The sequence below is a fragment of the Paroedura picta genome, chromosome 6, assembly GCF_049243985.1.
Source record: "Paroedura picta isolate Pp20150507F chromosome 6, Ppicta_v3.0, whole genome shotgun sequence".
NCBI lineage: Eukaryota > Metazoa > Chordata > Lepidosauria > Squamata > Gekkonidae > Paroedura > Paroedura picta.
In genome coordinates this window covers 85,960,571-85,984,756 of record NC_135374.1, presented here as the reverse complement: position 1 = coordinate 85,984,756, position 24,186 = coordinate 85,960,571, and the positions used below count along the sequence as shown (strand labels likewise).

Genomic DNA, 24,186 nt, shown 5'->3' with positions numbered 1-24,186 from the left:
AAATTATCTTGTTGGTAACTTTGGCTGTCCATGGTATTCGCAGCATTCGTCTCCTACACCATAATCCGAAAGCATCTATTCTCCTCCTGTCTTCCTTCTTCAGGGTCCAGCTTTCACATCCATAGGTTGTTATGGCAAAGGGGCCTACTGAAGATTAAAGCCAAGACAGAAATCCATCCATACCACAAACAGCATTTATAATGTCATTCTTTTTTTAACCAGAGAACCTAGCAAATAAGAAAGAGCACTGGGAAGACATAATCCTGATGGAAGCACATGCATGATAAAAATGAATAGTCAGACTGGCACTTCTGTACTTCGATTGCCCTCATCAACATCGCATCCAATTACTGTTTGCTCCTGCAATGATCCGTCACTGGTGAAAGATAAACAATTTTTCAGTTTGGCATTCACCAGTATACTAATTGATAACATCCATCTTGTAAATTCTCGGTACAGATACCATAATGTTTCTCAGTTTTAATTTTAGTCATCATAAGCTGACTGTCATTGGCTATGCACTTTATCATCATATTCTATTTTGGATCCTCTATTTTCCCCCCTCAGACTCAAGGCGGTAAGCCAACTTGTGTTTATTAAAGATGTCTAGAATTTATTGTGTTTATTAAAGATGTCTAGAATTTATGAAGAACCGCAAACAAAATGCACTGCAGACTTATATGGGAAACTTTTAATACTATAAGATTCGAGAGATGGAAAATGACTTCTCTGTGTTCTGCCCCTTGTACACACTGGCTCATCGGCACACTGAAGGGGGGGAACAGAAGGGAGAAAAAAAACGTAACCATTTTTCTGGACAGATGCTATGCACATAAATGTACTTTCAAGGAAAAATCAAAATAGTTGGCAGATTAGTACACAAGCTGAACCACACACAAGACTGCATGATCCAATAATATTTGCCTTTTCTGTTTTGTTTTTTTTTAATTTGGCAGAGGAGACAGGAGACAGTACCCTTTTGCATATCATGATTAAACAAATACACTGACAAACCTACCATGCTATCCAATGCAGTGTTAACTCCAGCCAAAGTCTATTAAAATTAATGGGCTTAGACTGAAGTAACTGCATTCAGTACATATACTGAATGTATGGTGCAGTATGCATGGACTCATTTATGCCTACAACATGTTAATTGCGCATGCACATGCACTTGGGGCACTCACTCTGCAGCTCACAGAGAACCATGATTGCAAATACTGTCAACAAAAACAACCTCATTTACTTCCATTTACTTCAGAGAGGATCACAGCTTATCCATTTCTCTAATGCCAGCTGTTTCAAGGTAGGGATAACCTGCCAGTCACAGGTTGTACCCGGCATGGGCCTTGCCCACATTTCTGAAATAGTGTCACATTGTGTAACAGTGCTCAGAAGAGCTACAAGTGGAATGTCAAAGAGATACATCGTGCTCCTGAACCACAGAGTATCACTGCCATACACCTTCTTATTTGCACAGTGTCAGAACACTAGATGAGAGGTTTCTGTTGTGTTTGTGCACATTGGCATAAGATATGGTGGTAGTCCAACCTGACAATATCAGAATGCTTAAGATCTCATGGAATGTTTAAATTGCAAAATCCACCTATGCATCTATGCCAAGTTTTTTGGAGATTCATCTGTGTTTTAAACTGTTTTAATGGTATTGTTATATTTTATTGTTGTAAACCACCCTGAGCTCGCTTCTGGGGAGGGGCACTGTATACATCAAATTATAAATAAACACTGAAGAAAACAAGAAAACTCTCAAGAATTAGGTGAGAATATAGACTGGACTTTGGAAGTGGGTTGGTAACCTCCAGGTGGGGCCTGAAGATCTTCCAGAATTACAGCTGATCTCCAATCTACAGCGATCAATTATCCTAAGAAAATGACTTAGGGTCTCTATGGCATTATACCCCACCCTACCCAAACCCAAGCCCTTCTTAGGCTCCACCTCCAGCACATGACTGGCCCAAGATCACCCAGTAAGCTTCCACAGTGGAGTGAGGATTTCATTATGATGAAATGTACTTGGAAGATACTACTCAGAAATCATAGATAAAGTTATATTGTTAGGAAAAGACAAAACAACTGCCACATTTGTGGTGTTTTGGGAAGAGAGATGAGAAGCAAAAGCTTAAAGTTTTCCCCATAATTGCCTACAGCAGTTTCTTTTTTGCTGCTGCAGAGAGGCATTTTCCAGCAACAATAGTGAAGAAATGGGATACCATCTGACAGATGGGCCTGGAGTTCTTCTGGAATAAAACCTAATCTCCAGACTAAAGAGGTCAGTGGAAGGATCAACCTGCAGCCACAACTATTTCTGGTCCTGGGCTGCTGAACAGTGGGAACTCATGATGCCTAGCATACCTATGATGTTATAGTTGATTTTACACTTACATTGTTTTTCTTATTGTGGCATGCCTCCCATCATATTGTATTTTTTTCTCTCAGAGAAACAGTGGATCTGTTGAAGAAAGAGGTAGTATTTGAGTGCTCATGCCCCCTGTTCATTAACAGTTTCGTGGACATTCCAGCATCTTACTCCTAGGGTAGGAGAACACTCAGTATCTAAAGAATCTGAAAAAGCATACTGTGTTTTTTTTTAAATAGTGATGAGCCCAAGAGAGACTGACTTTTTGCTCATGACCTGCACTGTTATATTTTTGGCAGCAACCATTAACAAGGAGTTGTCTAGAACAATGGCCCCCAACCCCCGGTCCAGGAACCTGTACCAGTCCGTGGACCAGTCGATACTGGGTCGTGGCTCCTCCTTGTCTTCCTCCCTGGCTGCTGCCTCAGGGGCTGCCCTGCCACTCTGCCACCGACTCACCTTTGGTGATCTCCAGCAGCCGCCATGGCTGGGGCTCCCTCTCAGCTTGGGCCAAAGTTCACCCCACACTAGAGCCAGTCACATTGATTGGGAGCTAACAATTAAAGGTGGGTGAGTAATCTGGTGAATTAGCAATAGCTATTGCTGAAAGGGAACTGCCCAAGACAAGAGCTCCTCTCCTTCCTAGGCTGCCTTTCATTTCAAATGCTAATTTAATTTTAAATGTTAATTTAACCCTTCTAGGGTTTGATGAAAGGGGACTCTGGCTGAATAACCAGTGTTATCAGAAAATACATCAGGAGATATAGAACTATTTGTTTTCTTGTTTAACCCTTCCTGTGCTGCAGTCAAACTACACAAGAACTTCTGATCCTATTTAGAACTAAAATGAATAATAATAATAATTATTATTATTATTATTATTTTAATTATTTTAATAAATAATAAAGTATACTGAAGAAGAAAGTTGAGTGGAAGGAGAAGAAAAAGAAACCTGCAGTCAGAGAGATTGAAAGAAAGAAAAGACGGTAAGAGAAAAATGGACAGACAAGAAAAAGGGAAGAGTTGAAAGAGAAGCATGAAAAGGATGACAGAATACATGGATGAGAAGCTAAAAAAGATCAATAGAGAAAATAATATAAAAGTTAGTGTTATGTGTAGAATAGGTCAACGGTGTGGAGAAGAATGGATTGCTTTTGCAAATCGTGCCTTGCAGTAATCAAACCAAGAAGCTTGGTTGGGAGAGCCTGCCTAAAGGTCCAGCCAGTTTGCCATTGCTTTCCTCTGTATAGTGACTCTGGTATTCCTCAGTGGTCTCCCATCCAAGTACTAACCAGGGTCAACCCTGCTTAGCTTCTGAAATCAGAAAAGAGGAGGCTATTCTGTGTATCTAGCTCAGGGCCAAGCCTATCTACGTTTGGTAAATTAATACCAGCCAGACACTCTGCCTTTCCATCCAGCACTGTTGCCAGAGTCAAATACACAGAAAGAAGCTGAAAAGCTGGGAGTCGAGACTTAACTTTGTGCTGCCTGCAACAGTGCTCCCTAGATATAGTGAGGATAGATTGCTTTGCTGGAATGAGTCCTAGGGGAAAAGTATTTCAAATTATTCTGCCCTATCTATCAAGAAAATTGTGACCAAATGTTCACTTTATGTCATCAGTTTAGGCTTGCTACTCTTGAGTTTCTGTCTTCATAATTTGCAGTCATGCAGGTCGTAAGGCAAAAACAACTTTTTTACAAAAACTAAAAAAAGATGTTCAGTAATTAGAAAATGCATCTGAGATTTAATCCACTGATCTTTGCAATGGAACCGCTTCAGCGTGGACCGACATGGTTAACCCAGTGACCAGTTTTTGATTATGCAATGGATTTCTCCAGATACTAGGCAGTGGGCTTGATATAAGATGGCTCTTTCAAAACCTTTCCCCTTCTCTAGCATGCCTGCTTATGTGGCATTGTAAATTGCTTTTAAAATTAGATAAAGGAGCTTATGCTTCAAAAACAGAAATTGAGAGCTTGCATAAATAATGCTCTTATCCATTAACAAGTTATGTGTTCTTTATCTCTACCTTTTAAAATGATGTAGTGCTTTGTCTTGAAACCAGAAAACCATTTGCAATCACTGCTGATCCAGCAGCACCCATCCATAATAGAGTGAGGGATAGTTTTGCTGTAAAATGAAGAGGTGTAGTCCTTTTTCCCATTTGAAAACAAATGGAGGAGAAGATATACGGCCTAAAATCAATCTAGGGGTGGGAACACAAAGTGAAGAACTGTTTCTCTCTCAGAGATGTCATCCGTTCAGTGCTTCCCTGGCTCAAACTCCAGCCTGCCACCCGGTGCAAAGCCTCCAGTGCAGAAACAGTCTCATAGAATCTTCATACGGATTGGCTTTTGAAAAACAATCTTTGCAGCTTGCCCTTTTTCATGATAGCGACCATCCCAAATCTTAAAGACACTACTTGGCAACTGTGAAAGGTTACAAAATGAGAGTCTGATACCTGGGGGAATCGTGTTTGGATTGCTGTAGTTTCCTGCCATGTAGTAATTTCCTCTTTTGTTTGCATTCTGGCTAACATATGCTCAGGGATCATGGAGATCCCTTGCTTCTCAGGGCTTAGAATTCAGCTTTAGATCTTCAACTATTAGAATCCAGTAATGATCCAAACATGTGCCTTATCTTTTCATATTGTTTTAGGACAATGAAAGCTTACTTTTTGAGCACTTTTGGACATATTTTATTTCATATGTCTAATGACTCTGACTTCCTAATAAATTTAAATCTTCTTAACAACTGCATAATGAACCAATGTAAACTCATATTTATTTATTCACATACAGTAATTTGTTTCCTGCTTTTCTCCCCAGAGGGAACCCAGCGTAGCTTATATCCTTCTCCTTTCCTCCATTTTTTCCTTACAACAACCCTCTGAGGTACGCTAGGCTAAGAGACGCTGATCTGACCAAGAATGCTTCCATAGCACAGAAGGGATTCATAGCTGACTCCTTGAGTCTGACATGCTAACCACTAAACCACGCCGTATCTCTGGTCTGCCCTTGATTCAGTATTCTGTGATGCTACCTTTTTACACATGAATAATTCAGGCTTATTTCAGAAACCAAGGCATCCTCAAGTGCTTATGAGGTGGATGTGTTCTGGTGTTTGCCAGTTCTCAAATTTTACGTGGGAATAATCTGAACATGGAAAATGTAAGAGATCTGGGTAACTCTTGCTTGGCCCTAGAGCAGGGGTAGTCAAACTGCAGCCCTCCATTTGTCCATTCACTGGCAAGGGCTCATGGGAATTGCAGTCCATGGACATCTGGAAGGCTGCAATTTGACTACTCCTGCCCTAGAGTGTCCCAGAGTCTTCAACACATTTCAGGATCAAGGCAATAAGCAGCCAACAATTTGCAATAATCTGTATAGTCTTCACTTCTGGGCATATTCACCACTCATCTGCTTTTCTGCACTGTGCTGGCAAGAGACAGCCCGACTGACAGCCAGTTTTCATGGCAGTGTTACAGAGATAGCATGGTTTGTTAGTGTTCCTTCACCCTTGCAACATCTGATCACTTTCTGGAATAGTGCAGATCACAGAGCTGCAAATGAATAATGTGTCATTCTCTGAGCACAATCCTCATTTTCAAGAAATATGTAACATTATATTCCTTGTACACTGGATGTACACTCATAAAATATTTAACTATCTAATGCAAATACTGCAACCAAAATTAGAAATTGTATCTTTTTGGTGGCTTGCTACATCATCAGTTTCCAAGGATGATAGATTCCCCCCTCCCTAAGTAGCCCTTAATGCAATATTAAATATAAGAGTTGTCAAAACTTAGTATTTTAAAGTGAATATGTGTCACCTCTTCAGAGACCTTCAAATAATAAAATCAAAAGCTAGGCTGAGAAACTGACCAAGCATGCTATACAAGCTATACACGCTTCAACAGCAGTACTCTTAAAGAGCATCAGTATTGCACATACACATATATACACATACCAAAGCAGCTGCTTCAAATTAGCATAACTGTAATATAAACAGCCTAATAATAAAGAGCCTCTTGTGGCACAGGGTGGTAAGGCATCCGACATGCTGTCTGAAGCTCTGACCATGAGGCGGGGAGTTTGATCCCAGCAGCCAGCTCAAGGTTGACTCAGCGTTCCATCCTTCCGAGGACAGTAAAAAAAAGTACCCAGTTTGCTGGGGGGTAAACGGTAATGACTGGGGAAGGGAATGGTAAACCACCCTGTATTAAGTTTGCCAAGAAAACGCTAGAGGGAGTCACCCCAAGGATCAGACATGACTCAGTGCTTGCACAGGGGATACCTATAGCTTTAATACAAACAGTGGCAATGGCAAAATTTACAGGAGTTATTCAACTATTGATGTACACATTCAAATCAACATAACTTGTAAGGCTTAGATGTGTTATGAATCAAGTAACATTTCTCAAAAATAAATATAAAAAGAGCTACTACCAAAGTGCAAAATGTATTTTCAATTTAAATCTCCTTGTCCAGGTTCTGAACATAAAGCACATCTCAAATTATATGTAAACACCCTTAAAATATGATTGCTAAAGAGGTGACAGAACTGGTGACAGAGGTGACACAACAAGGGCAGGAATGTTTCAGAGATGTGGGGAAAAACAGACATTATATGTGACTTGCTACAGGTGATCTATAGCCCCACCTTAGCACAATTCTATGTCTAACAATCAGGGCCAATATAAAAATTACTGTTATTTCTATAACAAATCACCAGCCAATATGAACAGTGGTGATCTCGGGCCCTAGAGAAGTAGGTCAGCCTTCAACCAGGGCCAAGGCCTTCTTGGTCCTGGGCCCTACCTGGTGGAATGAGCTCCCAGAAGAGCTGTGGGCAGTTTAGGAACTTCCAGATTTTCCAAAGTCCTGCAAAATGGACCTCTTCCACCAGGTTTTGGTTCGGGACCAGTGATTGATGGAAAATAACATCACAACTTGGGGCTTTCCAAAGCAAACCATCCAAAAGCAAACCATCTTAAAGTAAACCACCCTCTGAGCAGAAGATGGGGAAGCAGAAACAAAGATCCCAGCCAAGGTAGACAGGGTATAACTTTGTTTGTTTTAACTCTTTTTACTATGACTGTAATTTTAACCTGTTGTGAACTGCCCTGAGTTGGTAACTCTGAAAGGGGTGGTATATAAATCTAGCACAGTATGGTATTATATTTCTTACTAGGTTCAAAGCCCATTTATAATAAACTAGTTTCAAAGCCCCTTTATAAAAAGGGGTTTTGAAAGGGGGGTTGCCTTGTGCGGCGGTCTGACGCTGCGCGAGGCGCTTCACGCCTCCCGCAGCGTCAGACCGGCAAGGAGGGAATCCCCAGCAGCCGCGCTTCGCGCGACTGCTGGGGGTTCCCTCGGGCAGCGGTCTGACGCTGCGCGAGGTGCTTCGCGCCTCCCGCAGTGTCAGACCGGCAAAGAGGGAATCCCCAGCAGCCGCGCTTCGCGCGACTGCTGGGGGTTCCCTCGGGCGGTGGTCTGACGCTGCGCGAGGCGCTTCGCGCCTCCCGCAGTGTCAGACCGGCAAGGAGGGAATCCCCAGCAGCCGCGCTTCGCGCGACTGCTGGGGGTTCCCTCGGGCAGCGGTCTGACGCTGCGCAAGGTGCTTCGCGCCTCCCGCAGTGTCAGACCGGCAAAGAGGGAATCCCCAGCAGCCGCGCTTCGCGCGACTGCTGGGGGTTCCCTCGGGCGGTGGTCTGACGCTGCGCGAGGCGCTTCGCGCCTCCCGCAGTGTCAGACCGGCAAGGAGGGAATCCCCAGCAGCCGCGCTTCGCGCGACTGCTGGGGGTTCCCTCGGGCGGCGGTCTGACGCTGCGCGAGGCGCTTCGCGCCTCCCGCAGCGTCAGACCGGGAGCAACTGCGAGCCGCGCTGCGCGCGGCTCGCAGTTGCTCAGCCTGGGAATCGGAGGGACCAATCGGCAGGCGCTTCGCGCCTGCCGATTGGTCCCTCCGATTGTCTGTTGTGAGGAAGGGTCCAACCCGGACCCTTCCTCATCACGGACAAAGCCCACCTCTAGGGGGCTTAACGAATTATACAGTCCGTGGCGCCCGTGGCGCCACGGGCTGTTTAAAGATGGGCTTTGCGATTCCCCCCCGCAGCTAGAGCCATTCCCGGGAGGCTGGCAAGCACAGATGCTGGCTCTTGGAGGTGGGACCTGCATTTGCCAGGTCTCCGAGAAGGACTGGCTCTCCCCCCCCCTGCAGCTTAGTCCCTGGCTTCAGAAAGTCTCCCCAGGCCAGAGCCCTCCCCACCAGGTTTACCCGTGCATTCAGCAGGGGGGGGGAGGCACTGTGCACCTCTGGACTCCAGGGCCAAGCAGCATCAGTGTTTGCTAAGCCCCCAGGAAGGGCTGGCTCCTCCCCCACATCTCAATGCCTTCCCGGGAGCCTGGCAAGCGCAGAGCCTGGCAAGCGCTGTCTTCAAGGCAGTGTCTCCATTTGCCAGGCTTCCGGGAAGGGCTGGCTCCCCCCCCCCCCCACAAACAGCTCAATCCCTTCCCGGAACCATGGGAAGCATGGGAAGCACCCGGAGGGGTGTGGTTGGGTTGGGAGGCACTGCTGCATCCCGCCTCCGGGGCCGAGTGGCCAACCAGCAGGCACGCTATGCACACCTCCTGATTGGCTCCTTGGCCCTGGACTGACAATCGGAGGGACCAATCGGGAGGTCCCAATTGGCCCCTCCGCTTGTCAGTCCGGGGCCAAGGGCCAATGGGCTCTGTTTCCCATCCCGGATTCTGCCAACCCCCTTTGCCCTTAGCTTTTTATTAATACCACTCTGCGGTTACTGATCATTGGCTCAAACTGAATTCATTTACTGATAATGCAAAAGTAATTATATAAGCATACATGGAAATATTATGAATTTAACTCATTCAAACCATAATATATAAATATATAAAGTAGATCACATACTGAGCTCAGTGTCCATAAGAACATGCCAAACAACTGATCTGTCAGGGTCAGCTGCTTGGCACACCCTTTAAATGCCTTCCCCCCTCAGCCTTCTTAGGCAGTGGGGGTGGAAAGCTGGCTCACTGCTGCTTGAGAAGACTGGGAGTGAAGACAGCATTCCAAAAAACTGATCTGTCAGGATCAGCTGCTTGGCATGCCCTTTAAATGCTTTCCCCCCCCCCCCCCCTCGCCCAGCCATCTCCGACAGCGAAGACAGATAGCTAGCTTTCTGCTGCCTGGGAAAGCTGGGGGTAGATATGTGCACAGAAAAAAGGATACTTTTCAGATTTGGCTGAATCCAAACCAGTTATTAGTGATTTGTGTGTTTCAGATGAGACCAAATTTTTTAAGTACCACATTTTTTTTCTGTGTACATGCCTACTTCTAAGTGCTTATCACATTTTCTCCACCCTTGGTTCCTCTATCTCCACTATCCACAATTTTGTGCAGTTATCTGCAGTTGCCTAATTGTTCTATTCACTTTCCCCATGCATGCAAATTAGCAGCTTTCTTCTCACACATCCTCCATGTTCCACTGTTCTCTGTACATCTGTTCCCCTGGAGGACTGAGCAACTAGTCTTGAGAGCAAGCTCAGTCTAGTGATTAAGAGTGGTGTAATCAGGAGAACTCTGAGTCTCCCCTCCTTCACATGAAACCAGCCTGGTGACCTTGGGCCAATCACAGTTCTCTCAGAGCCCTGTCAGCCTCACCTACCACACAAGGGGTCTGTTGCATGGAGAGGAAGGGAAGGAGATTGTAAGCTGCTTTGAGACTTTGCACAGTAAAAAGCTGAGTTCAAAACACCAGCTCTCCTTCTTCCTGGAGAGCTTTGGCTGTCTCTAGCTGTCTCTAGAGGCTGTAAAACAGAGCTCTTCTGCCAGGTTTATGTTTGAGGCCAGTGCTAGAGCAGAGAGTATGGGTCCCCCCTTGGTACTTTGCGCTTGGCATCTTGGCACAGTTTGGTTTCCCCCATGCTGTCCTTGTAAGAGCCTACTTGTTAAGGAGGGTTTGTTTTCTGCCATCTATGGGCTGTTGTAATTGTAAATATTTTACAATTATTATTTTATGGGGTGATTTTAATGGTTATTTTATGGGGGGTTTCTGTTTGGATTGCTCTGTAACCTGCCATGAGTGGCAGGATATAAATCCAATTAGTAGTAGTAGTAGTAGTAGTAGTAGTAGTAGTAGTAGTAATATGATGTGACATTCTAGTAGAGCCTTTCTCAACTCTTTTTTATCATTGAGAATCCCTGGAAACATTCTTCAGGCTTTGAGAAGTGGTGTGATCACACAGAGTATGGTTGGGAAACAAAACTGTGCACACGTCCACCTGGGGCCCCTTCCCTTCCCTTCCCTTCCCTTCCCACCCCCTCCAGACCAATACTGGCCATTTTGGGAGCAGTGGATGGGTCAACATGATCACATATGGTCATATCACCCAATAAATGTTTAACAAATTTTAAAAATATTTTTTAAATTTTTAAGTCCCACCCTTTCAGGAAACCATTCCAGAGCTTTCAAGAAACTACAGGTTTTCATGAAACCTTAGTTGAGAAAGCCTGTCCTAGAGAAAGCATGGGATTCCCCCCTTCCCCCAAAAATAACAGATACAAGTAAGTATGTTGGCTGCACCTTGTTCAGGGACCTAAAGAAATGGATTCCTTGGTTCAATTTGCTTGAAACATTGGGGTTCTTTAATGCAGTGGTTCCCAACCCCCGGTCCAGGGACCGGGACCGGTCTGTGGATCAGTTGGTACTGGGCCGCAGCTCCTCTTCATCCTCTTCCCCGGCTGCTGCTTCGGGGGCTGCTCTGCCACTCTGTGCTGGCTCACTTTTGGTGCACTCCAGCGGCCGCCATGGCTGGGGCTTCCCCTTGGCGTGGCACTCCGCAGCTGCTGCTGGCAGTGCCCCCCAGTGAGCGGTGGGAAGTCAGGGGTGCCAGCAGGAAAGCAAGTGGAGTAGGGGCTCAGGCGGCAATGTCCCTCGGCAAAAGACTACTCCCTCCCGGGCCTCAGTAAAATTATCAAGCGTTGACCGGTCCCCGGTGATAAAAAAGTTGGGGACCACTGCTTTAATGAACAGAAAACTTCTCAGGAGCAGTTCAGGGAGGGAGCAAGAGATGCTGCAGAACTATGAAACAAAGGGAGAGCATGGACTGTGCAGCTCAGTCGGGTACTCTTCTGGCACTTTTCTTACTCACTCAGGCAGGCGGTAAGAATTTGACAGCTGCAACTCCATAGCACATGAATTCAATTTCGGCTTCTTCAGTACCATTCAGCATGCTTAACACAACAGTGGCCAGGCATGCAGGTCTAAGTTCTCTGCCATTAGGGGTTTCTGGCTTGAAAAACAGACACTCTACAGCCAGAAAGAATCTCATACAGGGAATAACAGAACCCCACCCCAAAAATAAATTGAATTCAAGGGAAATAATCCAAATCCTGAAATGGAATTGGGGATTTTAATAATCTAGAAGTCTGGTAGGAAAACCAGTCCTGAAAACAGAATACTGATTTTCTTTTCAGTTCACATCCCTAACAATGAGCTATCAGTCTCCAACATTCCAAATGTAACATGACCCACAGAAGAATGGAAAGACAGATAGTTCAATACATGTATTCAGATTTAAAGCAGAATTTTAATTTGAGCAAATCAGCTCATAAGACTCAATGGTAAAACATTTTTCAGACAAATTAATTAACTTTGCCTTGCTGATTTGTTCCCTTAAAAAAATGTAACAAGTGCATTGATGTCCTATCAAATCATATTATCTCAGAGCCAAACAAGACTTATGGTCATGCTAGAGACAAATTCAGCCCTTCAAAAATGCTGTGAGACAGACCTAAATTACAACAGGAACCGATCTTGTCCCTCTGGCTTTTTAGGGGCTGAAATAGCCATGGTCTGTTGAAGTGCTTGGAAGGGCATGGAGGAGCAATATCCCCTGTTCTCACTGTGTTGTAAATCTTATCAGGATTGAGTCTTCATGGTATGTTTAAATGAATTTGTCTCTAAAATGGCACTGGCCCATAATATTTATTTTGGCCCTCATAATGGTACAGAGGTGTGTTCATGTTTTCCTTAGCCAAACTCCAGACTGTATTGGAGGTCTGAACATTTCCCCTTGCTGAATCTCTGGATTAAGATTACCATGGATTTTGTATTATAAAGAAAAATGTTTATAATCTGTAGACAGTCCCATTTTCCCATGTCTATGACAAAATTGATCATTCTGAATTGTGAATCTATAGTTTACTTAGGTTCACTCGTTGCTACCTCTCTAGTACCCAATTTTCCTTTTTTCTTTACTTATGTATTATATTTAGATTATTCCTATACTTATCCCCATAAAACCTGTTTAAATAAGATTGCAAATTAAAGCACAATAAGAATATTAACACCCATAAAAGCAGTAACAATTTATGAACTATTTAAAAACTGGCAAGAGAAAAAAAACAGTCTAAAACAGTGTTCCCCAACCCCCGGTCTGGAGACTGGGACCAGTCCATGGATCAGTCGGTACCGGGCTACGGCTCCCCCTCATTCTCCTCCCCGGCTGCTGCCTCAGGGGCTGCCCTGCCACTCTGCCACTGGCTCACCTTTGGTGCTCTCCAGCAGCCACCATGGCTGGGGCTCCCCCTCGGCATGGCATTGTGCAGCTGCTGCTGGCAGTGCCCCCAGCAGATGGCGGGAAGTCAGGGGTGCTGGTGGGAAAGCAAGTGGAGTAGGGGCTCAGGCGGCAATGTCCCTTGGCAAAAGACTACCACCCCCCAGGCTTCAATCAAGCGTTGACCGGTCTCCAGTGATAAAAAGGTTGGGGACCACTGGTCTAAAACTTGTCATGTTTTAAAACTAATATCAAAAGCACTTTTTAGGCCTTTTCTTCACGTTTGAAAGTATATTTATTTATTTTATTTATATTAGTTTGTATTAACCGCCACTCACGGCAGTTTACAATAAAATCCTTAAAACAAATAAAACTACAACAATGATAGTGGCACAAGCCAATTCTATAACCTTCCTCCCACCCTCTCCATGCCTGGTAACAGCAATACACCACCATCCTCGGGAGTTGTAGACCTTGCCCAGATGTCCAGCATGTGGGCTTCCTTAGCCCAGCCTCAACCAAATGCCTGGTGGAAGAGCTCTGTCTTACAGGCACTATGAAACTGTGTCAACTCCATCAGGGCTCTCAGCTCTTCCAGGAGCTCATTCAAGACCAGGCATATCTCTCAGGGACCAGGGACAACTAGCAGATTCAAACTCGCATAGTCAAGAGCCCTGTGGGTAGCATAAGGAGATAAGGTGTCCCTCATGCAGGACCTAGGTCATGGAATGCCTTAAAGGCAAGAACAAAACCTTGAACCTGAACCAGAAGCTAATTAGTAACCAATGCAGCTGGGTATGGGCCCTCCAAGATGACTTCAAGAGGACCCTAGCAGCCGCATTTTGCACCAACTGCAATTTCCGGGTCAGAGTACCAGGCCTATGTAGAATGCGTTATAGAAGACTAGTGACCATTGCATGGATCACTGTAGCCAAGTGTTCTGAGGACAGGTAGGGCTCTAGTAGCCTGGTATGGCACAGATGGAAAATGCCACTTGGCCTAACTTTGTGACCTGTGCCTCCATAGATAAGGAGGCATCAAAGATCACCCCCAAATTCCTGGGGGTGGGTGTAAGCTGTAAGCCGCAACCCCATGCAGGCAGGGGAGACGTGCTTCCTGGACCTGTCCCATTCTACCCAGTCTTGGAGGGGTTGAGTTTCAGGCAACTCTGCCTAAGCCATCCAGACACCGCTTCCAAACATCTGACAAATGTTTCCGGGGGGCAGGGGGTGAGTCTGGCTGGCCATCCATCAGGAGATAGAGCTGGATGTCATCTGCATACTGGTGACAACCCAGCCCAAAGCTCCATACCAGCTGTGCCAGAGGGCACGTATTTATGTTAAAAAGCAAGGAAGAGAGAATGGCCCCCGGCGGCACCCCACAGGGGAGTGCAAAGGGGAAAGACATCTGTTCCCCCACTGTCTCCCTCTGTGTCCAGTTCTGGAGGAAGGAGATCAGCCACTGTAAGGCTGTCCCCCTAACCCCTGTCTCGGTGAGGCGGTGGGCTAATAGCTCATAAATCAACCACGTCAAATGAGGTGATGGATCTAAAAGTATTAGGATAGTCAAACTGCCCTGATTTAGCGGGCACCGGAGATCATCCATCAAGGGAACCAGTGCGGTTTCTACCCCATGGTCAGTATGGAAGCCCGACTGGTAAAGTTCAAAAAGAATATTTGAGTACAATATATTTGAGTACAGTATATCTGAGTACAAGAAGAATGAATATAGAAGGCAAGTAGGATGAGCACACTGCTTTGCCCCTTCTAGTAACCAAATGTCAAATAGATAATAGCATTAAAGGGATATTTGCTACGCTGGAAATGTCTTACAAAACTTCCCCCACTACTTAGAAGAAGAGTTGGTTCTTATATGCTGCTTTTCTCTACCAGAAGGAGGCTCAAAGCGGCTTACAGTCGCCTTCCCTTTCCTCTCCCCACAACAGACCCCCTGTGAGGTGGGTGAGGCTGAGAGAGCCCTGATACCACTGCCCGGTCAGAACAGTTTTAATCAGTGCTGGCTGCATGTGGGGGAGTGCAGCATCGAACCCAGCTCACCAGATTAGAAGTCCGTGCTCCTAACCACTACACCAAACTGGCTCTCTCTACACCAAACTCACCTCTTTCATATCTATTTAAAAGTGTCTGCAATGCAAGTGGGCTATTACAGTGACACTTAAAAAAAAATCCAGGGAGAGAAGACTGAATTTGGAAAATAATGGCCTCAATGCAGCAGATGTCTGAAGAAGCAAGGGGGCTTTTCCTAAAAGTGCTGCTATCTGAGGGGATGTAATTGCCACTGCATCTGCTATGGGGTCGGTACTGGTGACTGGCTGGGGCAGGGCAGCAAAAAACATAAGCTAAGGATGGACACCTTGCAGGGTACAGCACTTCCCTGAATATATGTGGAATATGTGGAATATGTGGAAACACTATTGTTACCATAGGACCCCCATTTCCCCAAAAATCCTGAGCAATGAAAATGGCAGAAGGCAAATTCCTCATGAAATGCCTTCCTCAACTGAGTCCTGATCTTTTTCCCTGTGCTTTACTGCACCTAGCTGCATAAGTCGGTTAAGTTGAAGGAATTGTTTTGTAAGCTTCCTCTGTTGCTGATGAATATAATAACAATAATGCTGGTGATGTGGATACAATGGCACATTTCTCTGCATGCAAGGACTTTTGTTCATGAAGCACAACTTTTGCTATCGCCCCTTCTTTGGCAGCCTGAAATGGCCTGCAAAATCTGGCCCTAGGGGTCCGCTCTCCTGATCATACAGGTACATTGGTTTTAAATCAATCAGTTGACCTTGTTTTACTGAGTAACTGCTGCAGCACATTAAACCTAGTCATCCTTGCTGAATTTAGAGCAAAAATGTGCTCAGATTTCTCCAGTGCCTTCAGTGTCAGTTTGTGCAACGAGTCAGCTTGACCTCTGTCGAAACCAGCAACCATAGAAATCCCCTAAGTGCCTTTTTTTCCAAATTAAGATTCTTGTCTACTGAAACTTTCCTTGCTGGGGAGAGAAAAGGCATGATCCACTCACATCTCCCTAAAAGGGCTACCAGTGCCAATATCACTGACTCAACTAATGTCAGTGTAGTTTGCTAAGAAAATATTAACACAAAATGTGAGCAGCACTCTGGCTAGATCTGGGCCACATATTGTTTATATACTGAATTGTGCAGTGGTGCCAACCTTTTTTATCACCGGGGACCAGTCTACGCTTGACAATTTTACTACTTGGGGGGGGGGTTAGTCTTTTGCCGAGGGATGTCGCCACTGCCTGAGCCCCTGCTCTGCTTGCTTTCCCGCCAGCACCCCTGAGTTCCTGCCGCCCACTGGGGGGGCACTGCCAGCAGCAGCTGTGCAGTGCCACACCAAGGGGGAGCCCCAGCCATGGAGAGCACCAAAGGTGAACAGGTGGCAGAGTGGCAGGGCAGCCTCCAAGGCAATAGCCAGAGAGGAGGACAAGGAGGAGCCACGGCCTGGTACCGAATTATCCATGGACCGGGGGTTGGGGACCACTGGTGTAATGCACCAAAAGACTCTAAGTAGACTTGACAGATATTCTAAAGCAAATTCAACAATGGAAAGTATTAACTGAGCTGATTCCCAACTGCTTATAAACCCAGTGTCAAAGATTTAAGTTGCATCCCGTTCTTCACTGGCCACTTTAGGATTTTTAAGCACAGGCACAGTGATGAATTTGTATAGTACTGGGGAAGTTGGAGGTCTAAGGAAGCTGAAATACAGCTGAACAAGGCTCTGAATGGCTCAATAAGGGGATAGCAGGAGCATTCTACAGATAATGTTGCTGTTTTTGGAGGGGGAGGTGCAGTCCTGGATCTCATAATTGTCAGCTATATGGCATATAGTTATCAAGTTCCTGTTGGACACGGAAACTTGAGAAATGTTGGAAGTTGTAAATCCAGAATTAACGGACCAAACTTCCATCTAATCACCAGGTAATCTCTGTCTAACTGAGGAACATTTTAAGGAAAAAATAGGGTAAAGGTAAAACAGTGGAGCAGGCACTAGTATGTTGCTCCATAAATTTTCTTAAAGGCAGACCCAGAGAAAATACTCTACATTCATCAACTATGGCATATGGAGGGGCTCTGAACAATACAGATAAAACCCTGTTGGCCATCCAGAATGCCATAAGCCTATAAAACATTTTACTAAAAGGTTTGCATTTGCATATTTACAATACTTTTTTTAAAGGTGAGAACTGGGGATCAATCACATATGACACAGTACTAGCAACAGATCCTGTTATGAGTCAAATTATCACCTGCCTACAAAGCACGATAAGAAATCATTGTAATAATTTGATGTATTTGAATATCTTTGAACTGCTAATCCTCTCTATTCTAAAGGTAGATTTGAGATCTTAAAAACACCAATGTTTAACACAAAAAAAAGCGGTATTAGCTCAACCAGACTTAAATAAAATTGTGGAGGTTAGATCTTTTAAAATATTTGATTGGGTTTAAATGGATCTGAGTGATGATGATGATGATGATGATGATGTCTAGTATGAATAATAGTAATGGTTCAGCAAATACACTGGATTTTTAAAAATATGTTTCTGTGCCTCTAAGCATTTTTTAATCAAAATACATTTTTTTGAAAATTTTCTACAGCCCCTTAGAGTTTCATGATATGAATATTTGGTCCGACAAGCAGGAAGACATTAATGAAATACACTTTCATTTTTAAAACAGCTTAATCTACTAAATGAAAATGTGTGTGGCATGTAACATGTAATGTAACAACTATTTCAGAAGTCTATATGGCCCTGCTACATAATTACATATTGCAATAAATACTGATTCTTGTTTAGATATTTTTACATTATGTTTATACATAGGACACATTTTAATGACATTTCTAGTAAATACCCTGAAATATTCTTCAGACTTCAAGAAATCGCAGATATGATGTCATCAAGCCACACCTCCCTAGTATGCCCTCAGAAGTAATCTGTTTACAGTGTGCATGGCATCACTAACAAAATAAAATGCTTGTGAAATAACAAGTTAGTTTCATTTTTGTGTGTGCAGTATGCTAAAGAGCAAACTTGCCTGAACAAAACAAGGAAGCATTAAGCTCAGCTGTTATAAAGCCCACCATGAAAAGCAACAATTCTTCTCAGGGGAAATGATCTGTGTGATTTGGATATCACTTGTAACTCTGGGAAATTTCTAGGCACCACCAGGAGGTTGGCAATCCAAGAATGACCTGATATCAGGGTCAGAAATGCCTGCCAGGGCAAGGGGAAATCAGAAAAGAAAGGAATCCTTGTACTGGATCCAAGTGTGGTAGCTCTGAGCTAGGAATGCCAGGCTCCAGGTGGGACTGTGGAATCTGCTGGAATTACAGCTCATCTTCAGCCAACAGAGATCAGCTTCCTGTAGAACAAAGCTGTTTTGGGGGGCACACACCCTTGCAATTTACCCCATTAAGGTCCTTATACATCCCCAAGAGCCATTCTCAAATTTCCAGGAGTTTCTCACCATGGATATAGCAACCCTTCCTTTCATGCTCCCGTGCACATACAGTCTCAACAGGGACTCTTGTCCCTCAACACATAAAAGTGCTGCACAATTCCAAGCAGCAAAATAAGTGATTACCCCCCATATCCCCCCCAATGGCAAAGGCTTGATTCCCCCCTTTGCCCCCAACATATTGGGAAGCCCCACAGGCCTGCCACCAAAGTGGCCAAGGCCCAATTCCAACACCCCCCCCCCAAGAGTAAGTTAAAAAAACAACAACTTCTTACCTCTCTGGAATCCAGTCACTCCAAGGAGCCTTGGCCAGCAATAATGTTTATGGCCTAGCCCTCCCCTTCCCCTTCCCACCCTCTCTAGTCCAATCACTGGTCATTTTGGGTAAGAGGGAGAGTTAGCATAAACATAATGGTCATTGCAGCGGTACTTTTGAAAAATATATTTAAAATATTTTAAGAAATAATTTTTTCTCTCCTGAACTTGTGAAACCCCTCGGGGGCCACCACAAAAAACCAGGGTTTAGTGAAACCCCCGTTGAGAAACCCTGGTCTACTCAGACTGGCAGTGGCTCTCCAGCAGAGGTTTTCACCTAGTGTTTATTCAAGCAAAGATGAATCCTATTGAATCAGTGACTACACAGGACTCTAACTTTGTTTTCATGGCAATACTACAGCGGTGAATTTAGGTTTCTGCCCTTCTCAGATCCAGGCCTCTCTCACCCAGCAATAGAAACTTGGATATGAGACTATGTAATAAGGGCCCATTCTGGGTGTTCACTCTTACAAATATCTTATTGGTTTTATTTTTCTTTATCAAAATATTTACATCTCATCTTAACTTGTGGCTCCAGTCATCATACAGAATAGAAATTAAAATGACACAAAACAATATAACCTTCACAACACCCCAGTAGTCCCTTTCCCCCTAATTTCATCAAATAAAATAATTGACTATTAAACTTCACCTTACATGTAATGTCATATATAATGACAACTGCAGAAATGACAGATTAGCTTGTTTCTATCATAAAATTGTGATAAACCACGGTTCTCTAAACATGGGGGCTCCAGGGTGTCTGCCACTACTTCTAGTGCCTAGTCAGTTTTTCAGATAGTGGTGGGAGGGCGCAATGTAAGGCAGGAATTTTTATATTGGCAGCCATTATTCAAATGGAAGTGGAAGTACAATCTGCAACTGCTGGAGGATCAGAAGGACTGGTAAGCACCCAGGCTTTCTTCAGTCCAGGGGTAGACAAAGCGCGGCCCTCCAGATGTTTATGGACCACAATTCCCATGAGCCCCTGCCAGCGTTTAAAAATATTTTTTTCCATCATGGGGAGTTGGATTTAGGCTACCTGAAGAAAGCAATCAATTCCAGGATGATTTTAAATTATCTTAAGTTAAATGAATTGGATCATCTTTTCCCATTTCCACCTACTAAAAATGTTCTAGATACAAGGTAGAAAATATTTTAATGTCCAATTTCAGCAATGAATGTCACTTCAATTTACTTATGCAACAATGCTACCCCAATTAATTTAGTATTAAAGAATTAATTTTCAGGTCCTGGGGTTCAACAACAGGAGTTCATTGTTTCCATCATGCCCTTTTTTTCTGAGCTTCCAGCCTACTGTTAAACACAAAAGGAGATACTATGCCACTTCTTACATTGTTGATATGAAGATACTGGAGCTGATGAGTAGCTGTTTCAATTTAGGGGATGACGGCATTATAATTTTATTTTCTTTTATCAATGTCTGGGAGGAGCGCAGCAGAATTTGACATGGAATAATCACTCCTTGAAATCCACTATTATATTGCATGCAACTTGGTATACATTAAAATCCTGTTTTGTTATCTTAATTTCGAATGTAATGTACTCTGAAATACTGGATGAAGAATTAGGGTGTGATCAGATGGCTTCTCTTCTTTTTTAACCTTTCCTAAAATGTCCTGTTGACTGTTTAGGGAGTTTGTGACAACTGGGGAAGAGAGAGTGGGATGGAATGTTTGATGAGAGACTCAGTTGGTATGCTATGATCCACATGGGTTTTATTGGGCAAACTGGGCCTTATAGTGATCAGGCCCAAGAGGGACAAGTAGCTGCACATATAAGAAAATGGTTAGCCATATTATTATCTTGTACTATATATTAGGCTTGTACTGTACATTAGAATATAATTTTATTTAAATTATTTTATAGTGCCTTAGAATTATCAGCTTGTATGGGAGTTAAATTTTAGCTATTCTGTTGAGAATATTGAGGTTCCAATTCATTATAGTGGAATTAAATGTTCCAACGGAAATACAGGATTCTTATAACACTGAGGGGGACAGAGCTTTGCAGTGGTGGTGAAGGGGACAGATGGAGACACTAAGGGCTTCCCTATCTATTGATTTGACTTTGCAAATCTGTCACCAATTCCCCTAATGCTACTACCTCCACCACAATATTTTAAAAGTTCCCCATCTTGGATCCAAAATCAGAAGTCAGTCAGGCAATTTTTATTTCCCACCCCCCTCTAACCAGGTTATGGAATAAGAAGCGGGTGTGGGGAGGGAGGATTCATTGGAAAACATATTGCTGGAACATCTGTTTAAGTTTGCAGCATATCTCACAAACACAAAGTCATGTGTTCCATTTCCCTATTAATTTCATTTGGAACTAGATATTTTCAAAAATCAACACTAGCTATATTTTCCCAACAATCCCACATGGAAATCATTGGGGGAATGACGGCATTTTTCTGAAATAACAGTAAGCACTCAAAAAGATAATGTGTTATGAGGCTACAATTCTACATATGCTTAGCTGGAAGTCCCATAAAAATCAATAGGCAGAGATCTATTTCAGATATGACCACTTAAGCGTGTTACAGGAAGTACAATTAACGTGCATATCCTGTTTTCTGTGTTCTTCCATCACATCCAAAATAATTCTTATTCCCAAATGTAAGGGTAATATGTATATAAGCACAACATAAGGTAGAGATTACCACAACTATAGAAAATAAGTAATGTATCCATGGAATCAGTTAATTAAACATTACTGCCTACAAAATTATATAAAACCACCATGCATCACTGATGAATTTCAAAAGCACAAAGATAATTTAACAACTTTTTAAATTAATAAGCCTGATATCTACTGGACCAAACTCCTGATATATATATATATAACATGCTGTATACCCAATGAACTACCTAACAGATTTTAAAATACTTGATCCAATGTTGTAGACCATCTAAAGGATGTTAAATTCCTCAGCCTTTTAAAACTTTACTTAGGTGCAACTGTTTAGGGAATTCTAAAGAGGGTACAGAACCCTGAGCAAGAGCTAACTATGGACAGGAAAATTTCCTCAGTAGTTAGGAATCTTTTATCAAGTGTGGTCTTTGCTTTAGAGGCAAGAGAGAAACATCATCATACACAAAATGTTTACCATATTTACTGTAAATTAACTTCAAATGAATGCTACTCATTAGCCCATTCTGTCAGCAATACAATGCAATTGTTTCTTTGCAATGTTATTTTCAAATATTGTTATTAGCTACACATTTTCAGGGAAAAGGGCACACATTACATAGTGATGACAAGCAGCATGGGTTTTGTAGTACAACCCAGTTATGCTTTAGACAGCCCAATGCCTCTTTCACACTCAATGAAAGCAGCACAGATTTAAAGCTCTGATTAGGATGACATCTGCCAGCCTCAAAAGCAGCAAGAACAAATAGATGCATCTGGGCAACAGAAGTTCCCTTTCAGCACCTGAGACAGCACTCTAAAAACTGGCTCCATTCCCTTCAGCAGTTTCAACATGCAGTCTCCGCTGATGCCATCAACAAAACACCCACATCCAAGAACTAACTGCATATGGCACACTCGAGCCAGGCATCATGTTGGCTCCTGCTGCATCACAAGCCCTCAAATCAACAAGAAGTCTTGCCCAGCAACAAAACACACCATCTTTGGGAAAGCACAATATCCAACGGGATGAGGGGACCCCCTTGGCAAACGTATTCAGGGTTAGCAACTGTTCCCTCTGCAGTTCAATGGCATGCATTAAAAAAAAGAACTTTTGTGAAATAGTTAGAAAATAGTTTGTGTCTACTAAGAGACGTTTGAATGGACCTCTTCTTGAGCAGCCCCTCAAACTGATGTTTCCACAAAACGTATTCCAGGCCCTGGCTTTAAAAAGAATTGCTAAAGTCAGGCCAGGGAACTATTGAACCAGCTTCACCTCCAAGCCCAACACTCTCTCTAAGCAGTTTCCTTCTGAAGCCCTACTCACCATGTTGACTTCAGAAACCATGTCAATACTTGCAATGTCTATGTTCATCCCAACATTCACTGGGGGGCCTAAGGAGAAGCACAGGAGAGGAATCAGTTTGCCACGCACTATGTCTTGGTTGTTTCTCTAAGCAAAACATCTTTTAGCCATGCAGCGATTCAAAGGCACGGAGAACTCGAGGAGCCTTCTCAAAGAATGTCCAAATGAATCTCTTCACCACCCCCACCCCCAGGGGGGGAAAAAAGCCTGGATTTCTCACCTCCAAAATCGGGTCTCAGGCGAATGTCGTAGCCTTTCAACAATTTATCCACAGTTTCTTTCACGAAAGACATATTGCCAGGATCATTCACACTGTGGACAGAAGGCAGTTGGAGGAAGACCAGGAGCGGGAGGGAGAAAAGATCGTCGAGAAAAGGAAAAGTGAAGTCGTGATGGGGGGGGGGGAGAGAGAAAGAGAGGGGGGAAAGAAATCAAGGGAGAAGCCAGGAGCAGAGGCGTTAGGTGAGGCGGGAGAGCGAAGAAGGGGGAAGCGGTGGGGGGGGGGGGGGGGGCGGAGAGGTCTGGTCAGTTTGGTTCCTCGGCGAGCCGCAGCCCTCCCCCCCCCCCGTGTCCCCTCCCCTCCCCTCCCGCCAGGCGCCGCTCCTACCTCTGGGCGCAACAGACCACGGCCACCAGGACAGGAGCGGAGAAGATGCCGAAGATCCTGCCTCCCCCAAAGCCCCACATCCCTTCGCTCCGGGCTCCCTCGCTGCCGCCGCCGCAGCAGCCGCCGCCGCCGCCGCCGCCGCGTGCGGTTCCGGCTGCCCGAGAGCCGCTGAGGCAGAGGCGGAGGAGACCGTCCCCTTCGCGGACTCTTTCGCTGGCTGGCTGGCTGGCTGGCTCGCTGGCGCCTCTCCCCCCACCCCCCACCCCCGGCTGTGGTGGAGCTCCTCCGGAGGAGCGAGGCTGAGGAGAGCCCCCCCACTCCCTCCCTCCCTCCCTCGAGGAGGAGTCCGCCTGGGCGCCCGGGGAGGGAGCGCTCTCTGCGCCGCGGCTTGCCGCTCAGGGCACCGGCGAGCTGCGGCCGTGGGCTGCCAGCGGGCGCCTCCTCCTCCCGCGCGGAGATGCTTGGGGGCTCTGGGCGGCGTCCATGCCACGGGGACACCCCGGAGTCTTTCTGCCCAGACGCCTTGGCCCGGCTGCAGCCGCCTCTCTCGCTCGCTCGCTCGGAACCAGCCCTCTCCTCCTCCTCCTGCGCCGCCGCCGCCGCCGCCGCTGCCTCCGCTGATGGCCCCAGTGCCGTGTGCGCACTCAGGCGCGAGCCGGGTGGAGCCCCGCGCGCCAAGCCGGCCACAGGGCAAACAAGCAAGCAAGCAGGCGGCGGCGGCAGCAGCAGCAGCCACAGGTGAAGGTCCGGCGCCGGGCGCAGAGGAAAGCGCGGGAC

The 24,186-nt window shown here is 44.9% G+C and overlaps 1 protein-coding gene across 1 annotated transcript in view; it reads right to left on the bottom strand.

The window, feature by feature from the left end:
* Positions 1-23,674, bottom strand: part of GABRB3 (gamma-aminobutyric acid type A receptor subunit beta3) — a 121,035-nt gene extending 97,361 nt beyond the window's left edge. Inside the window, exons 1-3 of the mRNA XM_077343432.1 lie at positions 23,410-23,674; positions 23,023-23,114; positions 22,764-22,831 (exon numbers count right to left, since the gene is read on the bottom strand). Of these exons, the coding sequence (XP_077199547.1) occupies positions 22,764-22,831; positions 23,023-23,114; positions 23,410-23,489 (240 nt within the window). The 5' untranslated portion in view covers positions 23,490-23,674. The remainder of the gene's footprint in view (positions 1-22,763; positions 22,832-23,022; positions 23,115-23,409) is intronic.
* Positions 23,675-24,186: the final 512 nt, after the last annotated feature.